Raw genomic sequence first — 14,712 nt, 5'->3', positions numbered from 1 at the left:
TTTCCAGCAAGCACTGTTTCCTTGTTATCTACTTTAAAAAAAACGAGTAGAGCTTCAAGGTGGTTTATTACCAGATTGAAATTACCTGCAGGTGCACAGTATACACCCACTGTTATAAACAATTGATTATGAAATTCTGCTTCCATTGCACATGCTTCCACATGCTGTAATAAGCAAAATTTATGAATGTCTAAGTTCTTAAATTTGTGACAATCCCTGATGAAAGTGGCAGCTCTTCCTTTCTCCATTTCTGCTCAGCAGAACTGTAACACTTAACACACCTGTACCAGTGGCCATATGGTGTTTAAAGGACAGATTGTGTCAACTGGGTTTGATGACTCTAATTAATCAATACAGATATGCCATTCATTAATTTTACTTGTCTTTGAATATGTTGAAGCAATAAAGACAGTTGGTGTTTCTCACTGACTAGAGTGCAGTTAGGTAGAAAGGTATAACTGGGAAACAATTGCTTGTTTTAGTGAAAGATATTTATAGAATGTGGCAATCCATATAAATTTTAGCATACAGCAGAACTGCTGAAATCTGTCTTGAGGATAAAATTACATGTAAGTATTAAACCAAAGTGCTACAAATAGGCGTAGGCAGTTACAGAAAACTCTGAAAAAGAAAAGATATTATATTGGATATGGTTACTGCCAAAAAGTTTCAGTCTGCATTTGTGATTGTTAAAATTTTTCCTCTTCCTCTTGCTCTATTTAAGAATGGAAGAGGAAAAGCATCATTTAGTTGGTAATAGCTAACTTCTGCCTTTCTGTGATTAGCTTGTAGAAGGTAAGGAACAAATAAGGATTTTGTATGTTAGGATTAGTTCTAATCAGTAGCATGAAATAGGAATAATTTCACTGTAGTCAGATTGTAGATGTACACCAGAATCATTAATGGAAAAAAGAGTTTGTCGTTTAATACAAAGCATTTTGGAAAACTGTTTATTTCAGTTTGCTGGGATAAGAGGAGGGACTGTTAATGTAAGAAGAGTGCCATCAAAAAGTAAGGAACATGCACATACAGTCTGGACACTTGGGCTATGTCAGCCACTTATTGGTTTCTAGTGTTCAGTGGACAGTTGCTGTTATGTACATGAATTGTATTCCCCAAACTTCCATATGTTGTCATTCCATTATACAGCTGATGGTTGTCCATATTCGCAACTGTGAATACATTTCATGTATTTCATAATGGCTGTAGTCACTGCAGTGCCTTTTCCTTCGGACATTCATGCATGTCCAAAGGAACATTGCATCATAATTCAGAATGACACAGGCAGTGCAATATCATTGCTGCATGTGGTTGTAAGCCGAACATAGTCACATGGTAAGTGCATAGATACTTATGACCATAGCCGTGCTGATTACGAATCCTGTCGAGTGAGAAGTGTTGAGTTGTTGTTTGTTTTGCACAGACAAAAAATGTTAGACCCTGTAACATTCACTGCAGACTTGTTACCATATATGGCAACGGTGTAACGACTGCAGGTAGTGTCAAAAACTGGTGCAGGATGTTTAAGAATGGGAGAACTGATGTTCATTATGAAGAGAGATCAGGGCGACCCTCTGTCATCACAGATTTGGTGGGACAGAAGGTGTATCACATCATTAGAGAGAATCAATGATTCACAATTAGCAACATGCATAAACAGTGTCAGGAAGTGCCTCACTCAATTTTATATGAAATTGTCACTTAGAACTTAGGGTACCACAAAATCTGTGCCCACTGGTTGCCACACATGCTCACAGATGATTAGAAAGCTGCGAGAATGGGTGCTGCATTAGCATTCTTGGAGAATTACAAAAGGGATGGCAGTACAATGATTGGCGAAATTGTTACAGGAGGTGAAACTTGGGTTTCTCATAACACCCCCACAATGAAGCAACAGTCTGTGGAGTCACCACTGAAGTCACTAAGTTCTAAGAAACTGCATCAACTCAAAAACTGATGGCTTTTGTATTCTAGGAGAGTGAAGAGGTCCTACTCATTGATATCATGCCCCACAACACATCGATCGATAGTTGTGCATACTGTGCTATCCTTGAGCATCTTCATCAGAGTACTCAGAACTGCTGAAGAGACAAGCTCTCGCCTGAAACTGTTCTGTTGCATGTATGCATTGGTGCATGAGGAATTCCAGTGGGACACCACTGAGCATCCTCCCTACATCTGGACTTTGTACCATCAGGCTTTTTCCTGTTCCTGTTAAGGAGCACCTTGCTGGTAAACACTTAGCAAATGATGCTGTTATGACCTAGTATGACATAGTATGATGTTGATCTACACAAGCTGCTACCAAAGTAGGACAAGTTCCTCAATGTCCAAGGCAGCTATGTTGAAAATAGACTAAATATGTGCCAAAACATATTTCTGTGTTATTATTATGGAATATCTTGGTATGGCAGAATGTTCTTTATTTTCTGGATGGCCCTCGTATATACTGCACTCCATGTTAAAAATATGTGGTAAATTATAGTAGTGTAAACTGCATAAGATGCAAAAAATGTAACTTTAACAGTATTTGATTTTAATGCACTTATTTGATTTCCATACAGAAAAGGAACTTGTAACTCCACCACTAGATGGTCTTATACTGCCCGGTGTCACACGGTACTCCATTATAGACTTGTGTAAGCAGTGGCCGGAGTTTAAAGTACTTGAGGAAAGATTCACTATGGGTGACCTCATTAAGCTTCTCAGTGAAAACAGAGTAAGTACTTTTCTATTTATTTTCCTTGTAATTATCTATGGTCCAAAATATTGGAACACATGAGGCAATACTGACCCTACGACTTATCTTAGAAGATAGATTAAGGAAAGCTAAACCTACATTTCTAGCATTTGTAGACTTAGAGAAAGCTTTTGACAATGTTAAGTGGAATACTCTCTTTCAAGTTCTGAAGATGGCAGGGGTAAAATACAGGGAGCAGAAGGCTATTTAAAATTTGTACAGAAACCAGAAGGCAGTTATAAGGGTCGAGGGACATGAAAGGGAAGCAGTGGTTGAGAAGGGAGTGGGAAAGGGTTGTAGCCTGTCCCCGATGTTATTCAATGTGTATATTGAGCAAGCAATAAAGCAAACAAAAGAAAAATTTGGAGTAGGTATTAAAATACATGGAGAAGAAATAAAAACTTTGAGGTTTGCCGATGACATTGTAATTCTGTCAGAGACATCAAAGGCCCTGGAAGAGCAGTTGAACGGAATGGACAGTGTCTTGAAAGGAGGGTATAAGATGAACATCAACAAAAGGAAAACAAGGATGAGGGAATGTGGTCACTTTAAGTCAGGCGATGCTGATGCAATTAGATTAGGAAATGAGACACGTAAAGTAGTAAAGAAGTTTTGCTATTTGGTGAGCAAAATAACTGATGATGGTCAAGTAGAGAGGATATAAAATGTAGACTGGCAATGGCAAGGAAAAAGTCTCTGAAAAAGAGAAATTTGTTAGTATGGAGTGTAGCCATGTATGGAAGTGAAACATGGACAATAAATAGTTTGGACAAGAAGAGAATAGAAGCTTTTGAAATGTGGTACTACAGAAGAATGCTGAAGATTAGGTGGGTAGATCACATAACTAATGAGGAGGTATTGGTTAGAATTGGGGAGAAGAGAAATTTGTGGCACAACTTGACTAGAAGAAGGGATCGGTTGGTATGACATGTTCTGAGGCATCAAGGGATAACCAATTCAGTATTGGACGGCAGCATGGAGGGTAAAAATCATAGAGGGAGACCAAGAGATGAATACACTAAGAAGATTCAGAAGGATGTAGGTTGCTGTAGGTACTGGGAGATGAAGCAGCTTGCACAGGATAGAGTAGCATGGAGAGCTGCATCAAACCAATGTCTGGACTGAAGACCACAACAACAACAACAACAACAACAACAACAACATCATCTTTGGCCCAGAATTATTTGGTCCAAGGAGGGTTTTATATGGTTAATCTCTCCCAAATTTCACGGTATGATAATACGTGAAAATACTGTTGATAACTGATTTTACAGCAGACTGATCCTGTAAGCAGTTTATCCTACCTCCAAATTTTGTGCCTTTGTAACAGAGGGACTAAAAAGAGAAACAAAAAAGTGGAATCAAGATCGTCTGATAATCTAAAACATATAACTCCCAATGGTCATAAATCAGTTATAAGTTATGACTCACATGTGAAGAATTAGTTTTTCACCACAGTGGAGCACACAGATCCATGTCTCCATGATTTTAAACTGATGTTATTGACAGTAATAAAAGAATAATGGAAGGGTGCCTTATCTTTTAATAGCCAAACCAATTGACAGCTGCTCTTCATCACCAAGTATAAACATCCATTGCACTGTTAAATGTGTCATTAAAGACAGTTATGTGCTATCATATGAACAGTTAAAAGGTAAGAATTCCATAAATTTTATAACCCAGGTGCTTCATCATTTTTCTCTCAATAAAGGATGTTCTATGGGGCTTTGTTGCAAATGACACAAACAATAACTTGTCAAGAATCTCATCCTATCTGTAGCTTTTTTAAAATAATAGATCACGAGTTAAATCCATTTTAGCACTTTTTCAGTGAATGGTGTCCAGAATGGGAGTGTACCTATCAGTTACATTGACAAAGTAAAACTGTATGCTAGACTGGGACTTCAACCCATATATCTGCCTATCGTGAGCATTGCACTACCGGTTATTCTGCCCAAGCATACTTCCTTGACTGATTCAAAGCTTCGACTTGACGTGAGCTCTTCCTTTATTGGTCAGAATGTTACTGAAAAAGAGGAGCAACTTCTCATATGTTAATTTACTAACTGAAGTCAGCATCACATACCTGAAAGATTTCATAAACTATTTTTTGAATCAGTCCTGCATCATATGACAAATTAATAATGTTGACACATAATAAAGTAGAGAGGAAAGTATGTTAATGATGGATCAGTTGCTGTCAGTGAGAGATTAGGAGTAACTTTCAGATATCTGGTGATAAGCTGGTCATTTGATTGTTTCAAGTTTAATTCTTTTAATTCTGTAAGATCAGCAAACACAGTTTGTAAAATTGTTTGGAAACTTGTGAAGCAGTTACATCTGCCTGCAAGGATATGTTCAAGCAATAAACATAAACCATTTTTTATGTTTTGTGATAATTTGATGAAATTAACATGCATTTCGCAGGTCTCTTACTAGTCATTGCTGATGTAGGACATATTTTTCGAAGTGGAAGCTGTTTTCCCAAACTGCTACATAATTCACCACCCTATACTACATTATCAGGTTAATAAGAGTGTCATAGGGAATCCTCTGTTGACCATCCTAAAGTGGAATGTACAAAGATTACCCTTGCATAAGCCTATTGAAATTGTTTTGTGTTAAAAGACTACTTGAAAAATTAAATCTCAGGTGTGGTAAGCACAAAGGTGAATTGAAAACATAAACAGTCCACACTAATGTCGTGTGACTGGTTCACGCAGCTCTGTCGTATCTCAGTGGAGAATATTAATCGAGAGCATTATGAATTGAACAGAACAGTATAGAATACAACTGGTAGGGAAATATTTGTACAGTGAAGATGAAATACACACTTCTATAGACATGTAACATGCAAATAACTGATTTTTAATCACTCACTTAATGAGGAGATGATCTTTGCTACTTCGTCAATTACAATTGTGCTACCAATAGCACAATGAAGCTGGTAGGGCAAATGATCAGTCAAGATTTCACCTGGTTTGTAAAATCTCTGTTTGAGAAAGTGATACAGATGCAAGAATGCAGTTTCCAGGGTCATCTTCCCATCTCATTATGATAATTATTTCTTCTCACAAAATAATCTTTCAACTGCATTGAGAAAGAGTGGTTTTCCTCAGAGACCTGTTTTATGTCTGATTTCTCTTATTCTAAATCACTATCATCAGTTTCATAATAAGTGCTTTCTCTCTTTGACCTCCCGTTGTGGCTTCATCACATGACATGGGTTGCCCCTCTCTATAATTCTGTAGTGATCTTTTTAATACAATATGTGAATCTTACCCATGAACCACAGATCTTGCTGAGTTGGGGTGGCTTGCATGTCTCAATAATACATAGAATTGTACCATACATGCAATGACAATAGATAGGTACTTGGGTAGAGGCTATGATTTCTGAAGATGGACAGCAGCCTTTTCAGTAGTTGCAAGGTAACAGCCTGGATGATTGACTGATCTGGCATTGTAACATCAGCCAACATGGCCTTGCTTTGCTGATACTGTGAACAGATGAAAGAAAGGGGAATCACAGACCTTATTTTTCTTGAGAGCATGCAGTTCTACTGTGTAGTTAAATCAAGGTAGCATCCATTTAGGTAAATTATTCCAGATGTAAAATAATCACCATTCAGATCTCCGTGTGGGATCTACCCAGGAGGATATTGTCATCAGGAAAAACAAAACTGGTACTCTACGAGGTGGCACATGGAATGTTAGATACCTTAAGTACGGTAAGTAGGCTAGAGAGCTTAAAAAGGGAAATGGATAGGTGGAAGTTAGATATACTGGAAATCATGAAGTGTGGTGGTATGGCTAGGTGAGTACAGGGTTATAAATACAAAATCAGTTATCAGTAATGCAGGAATAGGTATCCGAAAAATGGTAATGTGAGTAAGCTACTGTGAACAGCATAGTGAATGCATTATCATAGCCAAGATAAACTCGAAGCAAATACTTATTACACTAGTAGAAGTGTGTAGGCCAACTAGCTCTGAAGGGAGTGAAAGAATGTATCATAAGATAAAAGAAATTATTCAGATAGTTAATAGTGATTAAAATTTGTGATGGAGCATTGGAATTCAATAGTAGGAAATGGAAAAGAGGGGGAAAAAATGGTAGGAGAACATGGACTGGAGGAGAATGAAAGAGGAAGCCACATGGTAGAGTTTTGTGCGGAGCATAATTTAATCATTGCTAATACTTGGTTTAAGAGTAGTGAAAGAAGGGTCTGTATATATGGAAGAGACCTGGAAACACACAGAAGTTACAAATATATTACATAATGGTAAGACAGAGATTCTAAAATCCAATTTTAAACTGAAAACTATTGTCAGGGTCAGATGTGGACTGAAGCTATAATTCATGCATTTTGAACTGTGGCTTAAAACTGAAGGAATTGCAGAAATATGGGATATTAATAGTATGGAACCTGAATAAGTTGAAAGAATCAAAAGTTGTAGAGAATGTTTGCCTGTATTGTAGATTTTTACAGAAGTGAAACCTGGTTGATAAGCAGTTTAGACAAGAAGAATGGTCTTTGAAATGTTGTGCTGGATAAGAATGCTGAAGATTCGATGGGCAGATCGTGGAAGTAGTGGAGAGGTACTGAATCAAACTGGGGAAAATAGAAATTTATGGCACAATTTGACTAAATAAAGGGGTCAGGTGATAGGACACATCCTGAGGCATGAAGGAACCATCAGTTTGGTAATGGAGGGAAGTGTGGGGGATAAAAATGGTAAATAGAAACTAAGAAGGTTTAAATGGATGTAAGTTGCAGTATTTTGAGATACAAAGTATTGCACAGAATAGAGTAATGTGGAAAGCTGCATCAAACCAGTCTCTAGACAGAAGATAACAGCAGCAGCATGTGAATATTATGGTTTGGTTGTGAAGAGGCTAAGTTTCATAACTGTCTGAAATTTTCATGTTACTTTGGTTTCATTGTAAGAGAAGAATTCAATGAGACTTTTTAGATGAAAGTTTCGAGTGCAGTTCAGTGATGAAATAAATTCCCCATATGTGCATTCCAAACCAGGCCGAACCATTTACAATCCACTGATAAATCTTATGATGTGATCAATTGTAAGATCCAACTTTATCTGCAGCTGCCTACGTCTAACACTTAATCATTTGTTATGCTTTTAGTTCTTAAGCTACAGTGGTTTAGCATTTGTGCAAAATAGTCTTGTAAGACTAGCTGTATTACTAAGAAGGTTGCTGGTTAGCTTTAGTGGATAGGGAGAGACTGAAACTTCTTGGCAGATTAAAACTGTGTGCTGGACTGAGACTCAAACTCGTGCTTTACTGACTGAGCTACGTAAGGAGAATGTACGTCCTGTGCTCACAACTTCACTTCTGTCAATATCTTGTCTCTTTCCTTCCAGACTTTACAGAATCTCTCCTGTGAAAATGTTTCACATGAAAGCTTTTGTGAAGTTTGGAAGGTAGGAGATGATGTACTGGAGGAGTTACAGCTGTGAGGACAGGTCGTGAATCATGCTTGGGTTGCTCAGTCAGTAGAGCACCTGCCGTGAAAGGCGATGGTCCTGAGTTCAAGTCTCAGTCCGGACAGAGTTTTAATCTACCAGGAAGTTTCATATCAGTACAGAAGAGAGACTAGTTTATAATAAAGTTTTAAGCCTGTATTTCCTTCTTTTTCAGTTAAAGGAAAATTGTTATCCAGACCTCTCTTATCTTTTTGACATATTTTACTACACGATAACTGGAGTAAAAATATGTCTGCAGTGTCCATTCAGTTTACTGTCTTGTTTTATACGGACGTGCTACATGGAAGTGAAGTCTGTTTAGATATTAAATTGCTACATCTGTAAGAAAATTCTAAACATGTTAGACTAATGGAAGAGGAATGTCTAACCTTACAGTTTTTTCTGTTATTCAGTTATTAAATACACCTGATGTAGTTGCTTTCTCTTAATGCATGCTGTTGCAACAGATACTAAACACAGATTGTTGCAAAAGAATTCATATAATTCGTATTATTAACACACCTTTTTTCTAATTTTGTATCTGTATTCAACTGTTGCAGTTGTTGGAAATGTTCGGTGCCGGAACTGCATGTGTCGTTAGTCCGATAGGCTCAATCCTGTACAAAGATGTGTTGCACAAAATTCCAACTGTTGAATGGGAAGACCCTCTGTATGCTCGTTTACTTAAAACTCTACTGGACATTCAGTATGGAAGAGTAGACCATCCTTGGGGTGTTTGTATTGATCAGTACTGCTGATAGTGGTCATTGCCAGTATGTTTTACTGGTGTGTTTGTTTTCTAAAGACTTACGAAGTAACTTATAAAAATCACTGTACAAATTTCTAATGATGTGTGCAGCTTTTGCAGTGTGAAAAGACTGACTGTGTTTTGTAAGAAAGTGTTGTAAGTTGTGTGTTGAACTCTATCTCAGTGCTTATATTTTCAGTTTAATTGTAATCACGTGAGAAAGTGTGGCTGAATGTAGATGGTTTTCTAGGGCTTATTTTTGTATTGTGTGAGAAATACCTCCTGTTGTGTTTAACAACAAACTATTGTATCTTGGACTGTAAATTTGGTGAGAGACTTCGGTGTTTCCTAAGTAATGAAAGAATGTCTGTTGTGGCAGGGAGTTTTTAAGAGTCTATGTTGTATTTTTTATTTTTGTGTCATTGCTTTGTATGTTCAGATGATCATGTTATTTATTTATTTTGAACACATTTTAATGTTACTGCTGTGAAAACAATGTAGATGTAAAGTTTTACTACCTTGAATATCACATAGTGATTGCATGTTTTGAATAAGACATTGCTATAGATGCATGTAGCATACATAAAGTAAGAACAGAAAATGTGGTGTATGTATTGTGATGCTGTTATTTTGCCCTCTTATGAAGCGTGTGTAGTAGAATACGACTGAATGAAGGTATGTGAATTACTATGAAGCCCTTTGAGGCATATTGCAGTGCATCCAATTAATATGTCTTAATTGCACCAAATGGAAAGGAAAAAGGAAGGGAGAAAAAAATTCTTTCATCCTTTGACATAATCATAATATTCATATTGTTCAGGTTAATATCAGTTTCCTTATGTTTTCATAAGAAGATGTAATGATTGTTCCATTTTCTTGTTTTATTTTAATGAGAGCTTATACAAGCTAATTTTGTCCATTGGACAGAGTGGAAACCATGTGACATTTATTTATTTTATCATAAAATGTAAAAATGTTCACCCTGAGTACAACTTGATCGAATCTATAGAGACTGAATAACTACTTCAAAAAATTGCTTATCTTCTGCCCAAACTAGTTGCTTGGGATATGAATTATTTTCATTTATATCTGTATGCAAGATGACAAGAAAATGATTTTGAATTACTCCATTCGCGGTACAAAATGTATCTCAGTGATTTTTACTGTGTGCTATGATTTGAAGGCACATGATAAAGTTCTAGTTTAGTGTGTTGTGCTAATGCATAGAATGCAGGGTATATTATATGTACAGTATTTTGTGTATATTAGGGTGCTTAAAATTAGATACATCCAGACATTTATTAATTTTCCTTGAAACAAAGCCTCACAGTGTACGATTTTTTCAGCAGATTTGCATTAGAGAATGCAGTCATTTGTCATTAGGAAAGTACAGTAATCCTGCAAATATAGTTCAGTAACAAATTTTGTGTAGTGTACGGTTTTGCAGTTTCTTCTCTCATAAGAAACCCAGTTTGTTCCTATGTGCGATCTAAAGAGAGGAAAGAGAACTTTTTTTATAAATTTACACAATGAGTGCTTTTAACTCAACGTGTGGGCTCAGAATAGATAATTTTAAATTTAGTTACCTATGTACCAGTGCAATCAATAATTTCTCACATGTAAAACTTAAAAGCAACTGTACTTTTGCAAGAAATTCTGTTTTTAGTTTATAAAATGCAAGTAGTTTATTTTAGCCAATGTCCAACTGAACAATTTTACTATAACAGTACTGCAAGAAGGTATTTATGTTGAAATTAGTTTTGCTGTTATTACTTTCCATATCATACAAATTCAGGAATTAAAGGGGTACAGAATAGTTGTGTGTGTTTTAACATTCACCATTTATAAAATGGATTGATAAGGATGTGCCATTTTAGATAGCGTATTTTATTTTTGTATTATGTTGTTTCTTCCTGAATTTCCCACCTGATTTGTAGAACATGTGCAGATGCTCAGAAGCAGGTATAAAATAAAATATGGTGCATTAATGTTTTTTCATGGTGGCTGTAGGTGTATTTTGTTAAAAACCAAACTCGTGCTCATAATGTTATCAGTGCTGTGTCATACATGTGGTTTTTACGAAGCATGTAAGCAATCTAATCTCGCACTCTGTGTGTGTGTGTGTGTGTGTGTGTGTGTGTGTGTGTGTGTGTGTGTGTGTGTGTTTTCAGGTAAAAACATGTGCTTGGTACATAAAACACTAAAACTGTAATCATTGGCATTCTCTATAATGCAAGAAAATGAGATGGTTAGTTGCTCACTTCAGTCTTTTTTTGTGTTTCTTTATTCCCCCTGTTTTCATAAATGCTAGAGTATTTAAGAAAATTCATTTGTGCTGTTCTGTTACACTGTTAAAATAGATTTACTATTTTCCAAAGTGTATTAAACTACCCTCACGTACGTTAGCAGTACGTAAACTTGTTATTATAATAAAAACATTAGAAATGAATGCCAACAAAATTAAATGATTCCTCAAAAGAAGAGACTGTTTAGTTAAAGCAAATTTATTCTGCTGTGTTGTCAGAAAAACTGTGTTCTCAGGGACTGTCGACAATATAACTGTGATACCTTCCTGCTGACATAGTGATTAAATATCATGTCAGCTTCCATTATTTTGAAAAGATATTTATTTTTTGTAATATGCATTCAGAGAGTTGCTGAATTTCTCTCTTTTTATCATGAGAACCATGACTGTAGAGTAAAACAGTTTCAGTACATGAAGAATGACTAAATTATACTACTTATATTTTTGTAATAGTATTGTTATACATTTTTGATTCCACTACTGTTGATAAAATATGCTCAACTGTTTGCATTTGTTTTTATCTCTAATACTCATTTCTGCTGTCCTTTCCTTTATTTTTACCTTACTATAAAATTCTGGAAATAGTGCACAGTGACTTATGTTATACTTCAGCCCGCTAATTGTTAAAAGGCATTATGGTATTTGTGAATTAATGTGTCAGCAGCAGAATAATTGTAACTCTGCAGAGTTCCAACTCTTTCAGTTGTATATCGTAATTGAAGGTATTGTTTGACAATGATAGGGATGTATGAATTTGGGAGAGAGAAATTTTAGGTTGTTTTAGAGTAGTCAGACTTGTAGTATGGGAGATAGTTACAACACTGCACAGAAGGGAAATTGCGAGTGACTGACACACACACACACACAGAACACAGAATAGACCAACAAACGTTGTGCTATTAATTTGTTATGAATCCAGCATTGACATGGATGTGAAACTGAAAATAACATTATTATTATTATTATTATTATGAGAACTGTAGAATGTGATCACCATCAAACACATGAGAACAAGCAACCACTCACCTACAGTTTGGATGTGAGTGGCTCAATGGGACACTCACATATAAGATATTTGTTGCTGTTTTAGATGTCTATAAAAGCAAATGGTGACAAGTGGATTTATAGGACAGATCTTGTATATGCTATGGGTCATCCACAAGGAATAATTTGTGGGGTGTCAGGTTAGAAGCAACAGTAGTGTAATGATGGACAATCGTGGTTATTACCTTCATAAACATTTCCATACACAAATATGTTTAATTAATAGAAATCAAACACTGTGGTGTAGTGCTACTCCCCATACAGAGGAAATGTGCAGCAGACAGGCCCATTCAAAGTAGTATTTGGACAAGCATGTGTAACACACACACACACACACACACACACACAGAGAGAGAGAGAGAGAAAAAAAGCCCCCCACTCACACTCTCACTGATATATGTGCGGTTTGCACAGAGTTTTCACATTGGAAGGGCTCTGCTCAACAGCTTGTAAGATCTAAAGGCAGCTGTCCACTAGCAAGTAGCTTCTGCAAGTCTATGCTGAGGTGTTTACAGTAGAACAGAAATTTGGGCTAGTTTACCTCTACAGGTCACTTGGGAACTTAATTTCAGCAACTTGCTGCAAGTATTTGTAGAAGTGTTTCCACTAGAGATGCTCTCTGAGCAAGTGGATGTTTATAGTGGCATGCTAAAAACCAGAGCAGCTGCCATCATTGCTGTGTTACTATTATTATTATCATCATCATCCAAGAAAACTCAAAATCAAAAAAATTATGGAGAAAAGAAATATTTGGATGAAGAGGTGGATACAGGGGTACTTATTTATAAAGAAACTCTTTCATATGAATTAAAATCAGAGAACTTCACTCATTATGGGAATGTCATATGCGATTTTTGAAAGTCTCTTGTCAATTGAATAATAAAGTATTCAAACCTGGAATATAAAAATGCCACAAGCTGAATCACTAAGAGATCACCTTTTAATTATTCTTCAACTTTGGCAAACATTATTTATTCCAAATGTAATATGTTTATGTTAATGCTAAAATTAAAAAGCAGCTAAAATTTAAAGGTCTCTCAACTGTCATTCTTCTTTCCCTTGTCGTAAACAAAGTAATTTTTTCGCACTTCCTTGGCTGAAGGCAGCACAGTATATATGTTTGTGGGTTCCCATGGTATATTTATTTTGGTAATCTGTTTCACTGCCAGTCTCCTCTTCTAATGAACACACACAACTTCTACGAGTTTGAGAAAAACTTACAGCAACTGGGAAGTTCGGCAAGTACTTGCAGCAACATGCAAGAAACTGTTTCCACTAACTTGTGGAAGCTACGTCTGCAAGTAGATGGAAATTGCAGAAGTTGATTTTCTGAGGATGTTTCCACGTCATATAACACTAGTCAACTGTGAAAATGTAACTGAGAAGAAATACAGTTTTTAACTGTATTACCACACTGATAATAAAAATGACAATGGAAAACCTCAATTTGGCTGCCGTTTCCAAGTTGAAGGGGCTGTGTTTCATTACAATTATATTTTATTAGCATTCATTGTCAGTCTTTTCGTATATAAGCTTCAAAATCCCACTGGTGGTAGACAGAGTGATGAAGTTTCAGGCAACAATAGCTGTGTATATCTTGTTGCTATTTTTAGCTTGTAGCAACAAGTGGAAGCAGATGAGGAAGGAATGAGCAGAGCATGTTTCATTTAAGCATAGTCTGTCTGTTGCAAGATGTGTTCTGTTTGTGCACTGAAAGAACATGTTACTAAAATGTAGTTAGTGTGTGTGATCAGTGTTCTTCCTATCATTCAACGTGCCTCACAAATTCGAAAACAGTGCTGACAGCTTTTGCTATGTTTGAGGACAGGCTACATTGAAATCTCAAAGGAGGCCCATAACAGCATATTTTAGGAAGGCGTACAAACTGCACATAGGCGGTATGTTGCATATCTGTGTTGAGTTGTCATTTGTGGTTGAATCATAAAAGATCTTCCATGGGCTTAGCTATACCCATGGTGAATCATCAAACCGTGTGACCAATTGTTACTTTTGTATGAAAACTCCATTAACACATGGTATTTATAAGAAGAAATCTTTATAAGAAGAAATATCCTAACATACCATTGGCCTTGCGACTAGTGTCTCATGGAGATGGACTGCCTGTTCCTGTTCCACCCGATTGTGATAGTGATGAGGGTGGTAATGAAACCAGTATTGCGCCATCAACTTCAAAACCCAATTCTTCAAAAGATTATAATTTTGTGTGTAATGATTTTTCCTCGGGGCATGCAGCTTTACTGTATGATTAAATGATGGTGGCGTCCTCTTGGGTAAAATATTCCAGAGGTAAAATAGTCCCCCATTCAGATCTCCGGGTGGGGACTACTCAAGAGGACCTCATTATCAAGAGAAAGAAAACTGGCGTT

At 36.4% G+C, this 14,712-nt stretch overlaps 1 protein-coding gene across 3 annotated transcripts in view; it reads left to right on the top strand.

Moving 5' to 3' along the window:
- The window catches only part of LOC124805106 (branched-chain-amino-acid aminotransferase, cytosolic), a 41,424-nt gene extending 29,637 nt beyond the window's left edge, over positions 1–11,787 (top strand). For all 3 annotated transcript variants that reach the window (XM_047265552.1, XM_047265551.1, XM_047265553.1), the window contains 2 exons: positions 2,565–2,719; positions 8,789–11,787. In XM_047265552.1, the coding sequence (XP_047121508.1) occupies positions 2,565–2,719; positions 8,789–8,986 (353 nt within the window). In that variant the 3' untranslated portion in view covers positions 8,987–11,787. The remainder of the gene's footprint in view (positions 1–2,564; positions 2,720–8,788) is intronic.
- Positions 11,788–14,712: the final 2,925 nt, after the last annotated feature.

The sequence above is a fragment of the Schistocerca piceifrons genome, chromosome 7 (genome assembly GCF_021461385.2).
Source record: "Schistocerca piceifrons isolate TAMUIC-IGC-003096 chromosome 7, iqSchPice1.1, whole genome shotgun sequence".
NCBI lineage: Eukaryota > Metazoa > Arthropoda > Insecta > Orthoptera > Acrididae > Schistocerca > Schistocerca piceifrons.
The sequence above is the reverse complement of the archived record's forward strand: the minus strand, read 5'-3'. Positions and strand labels throughout refer to the sequence as shown.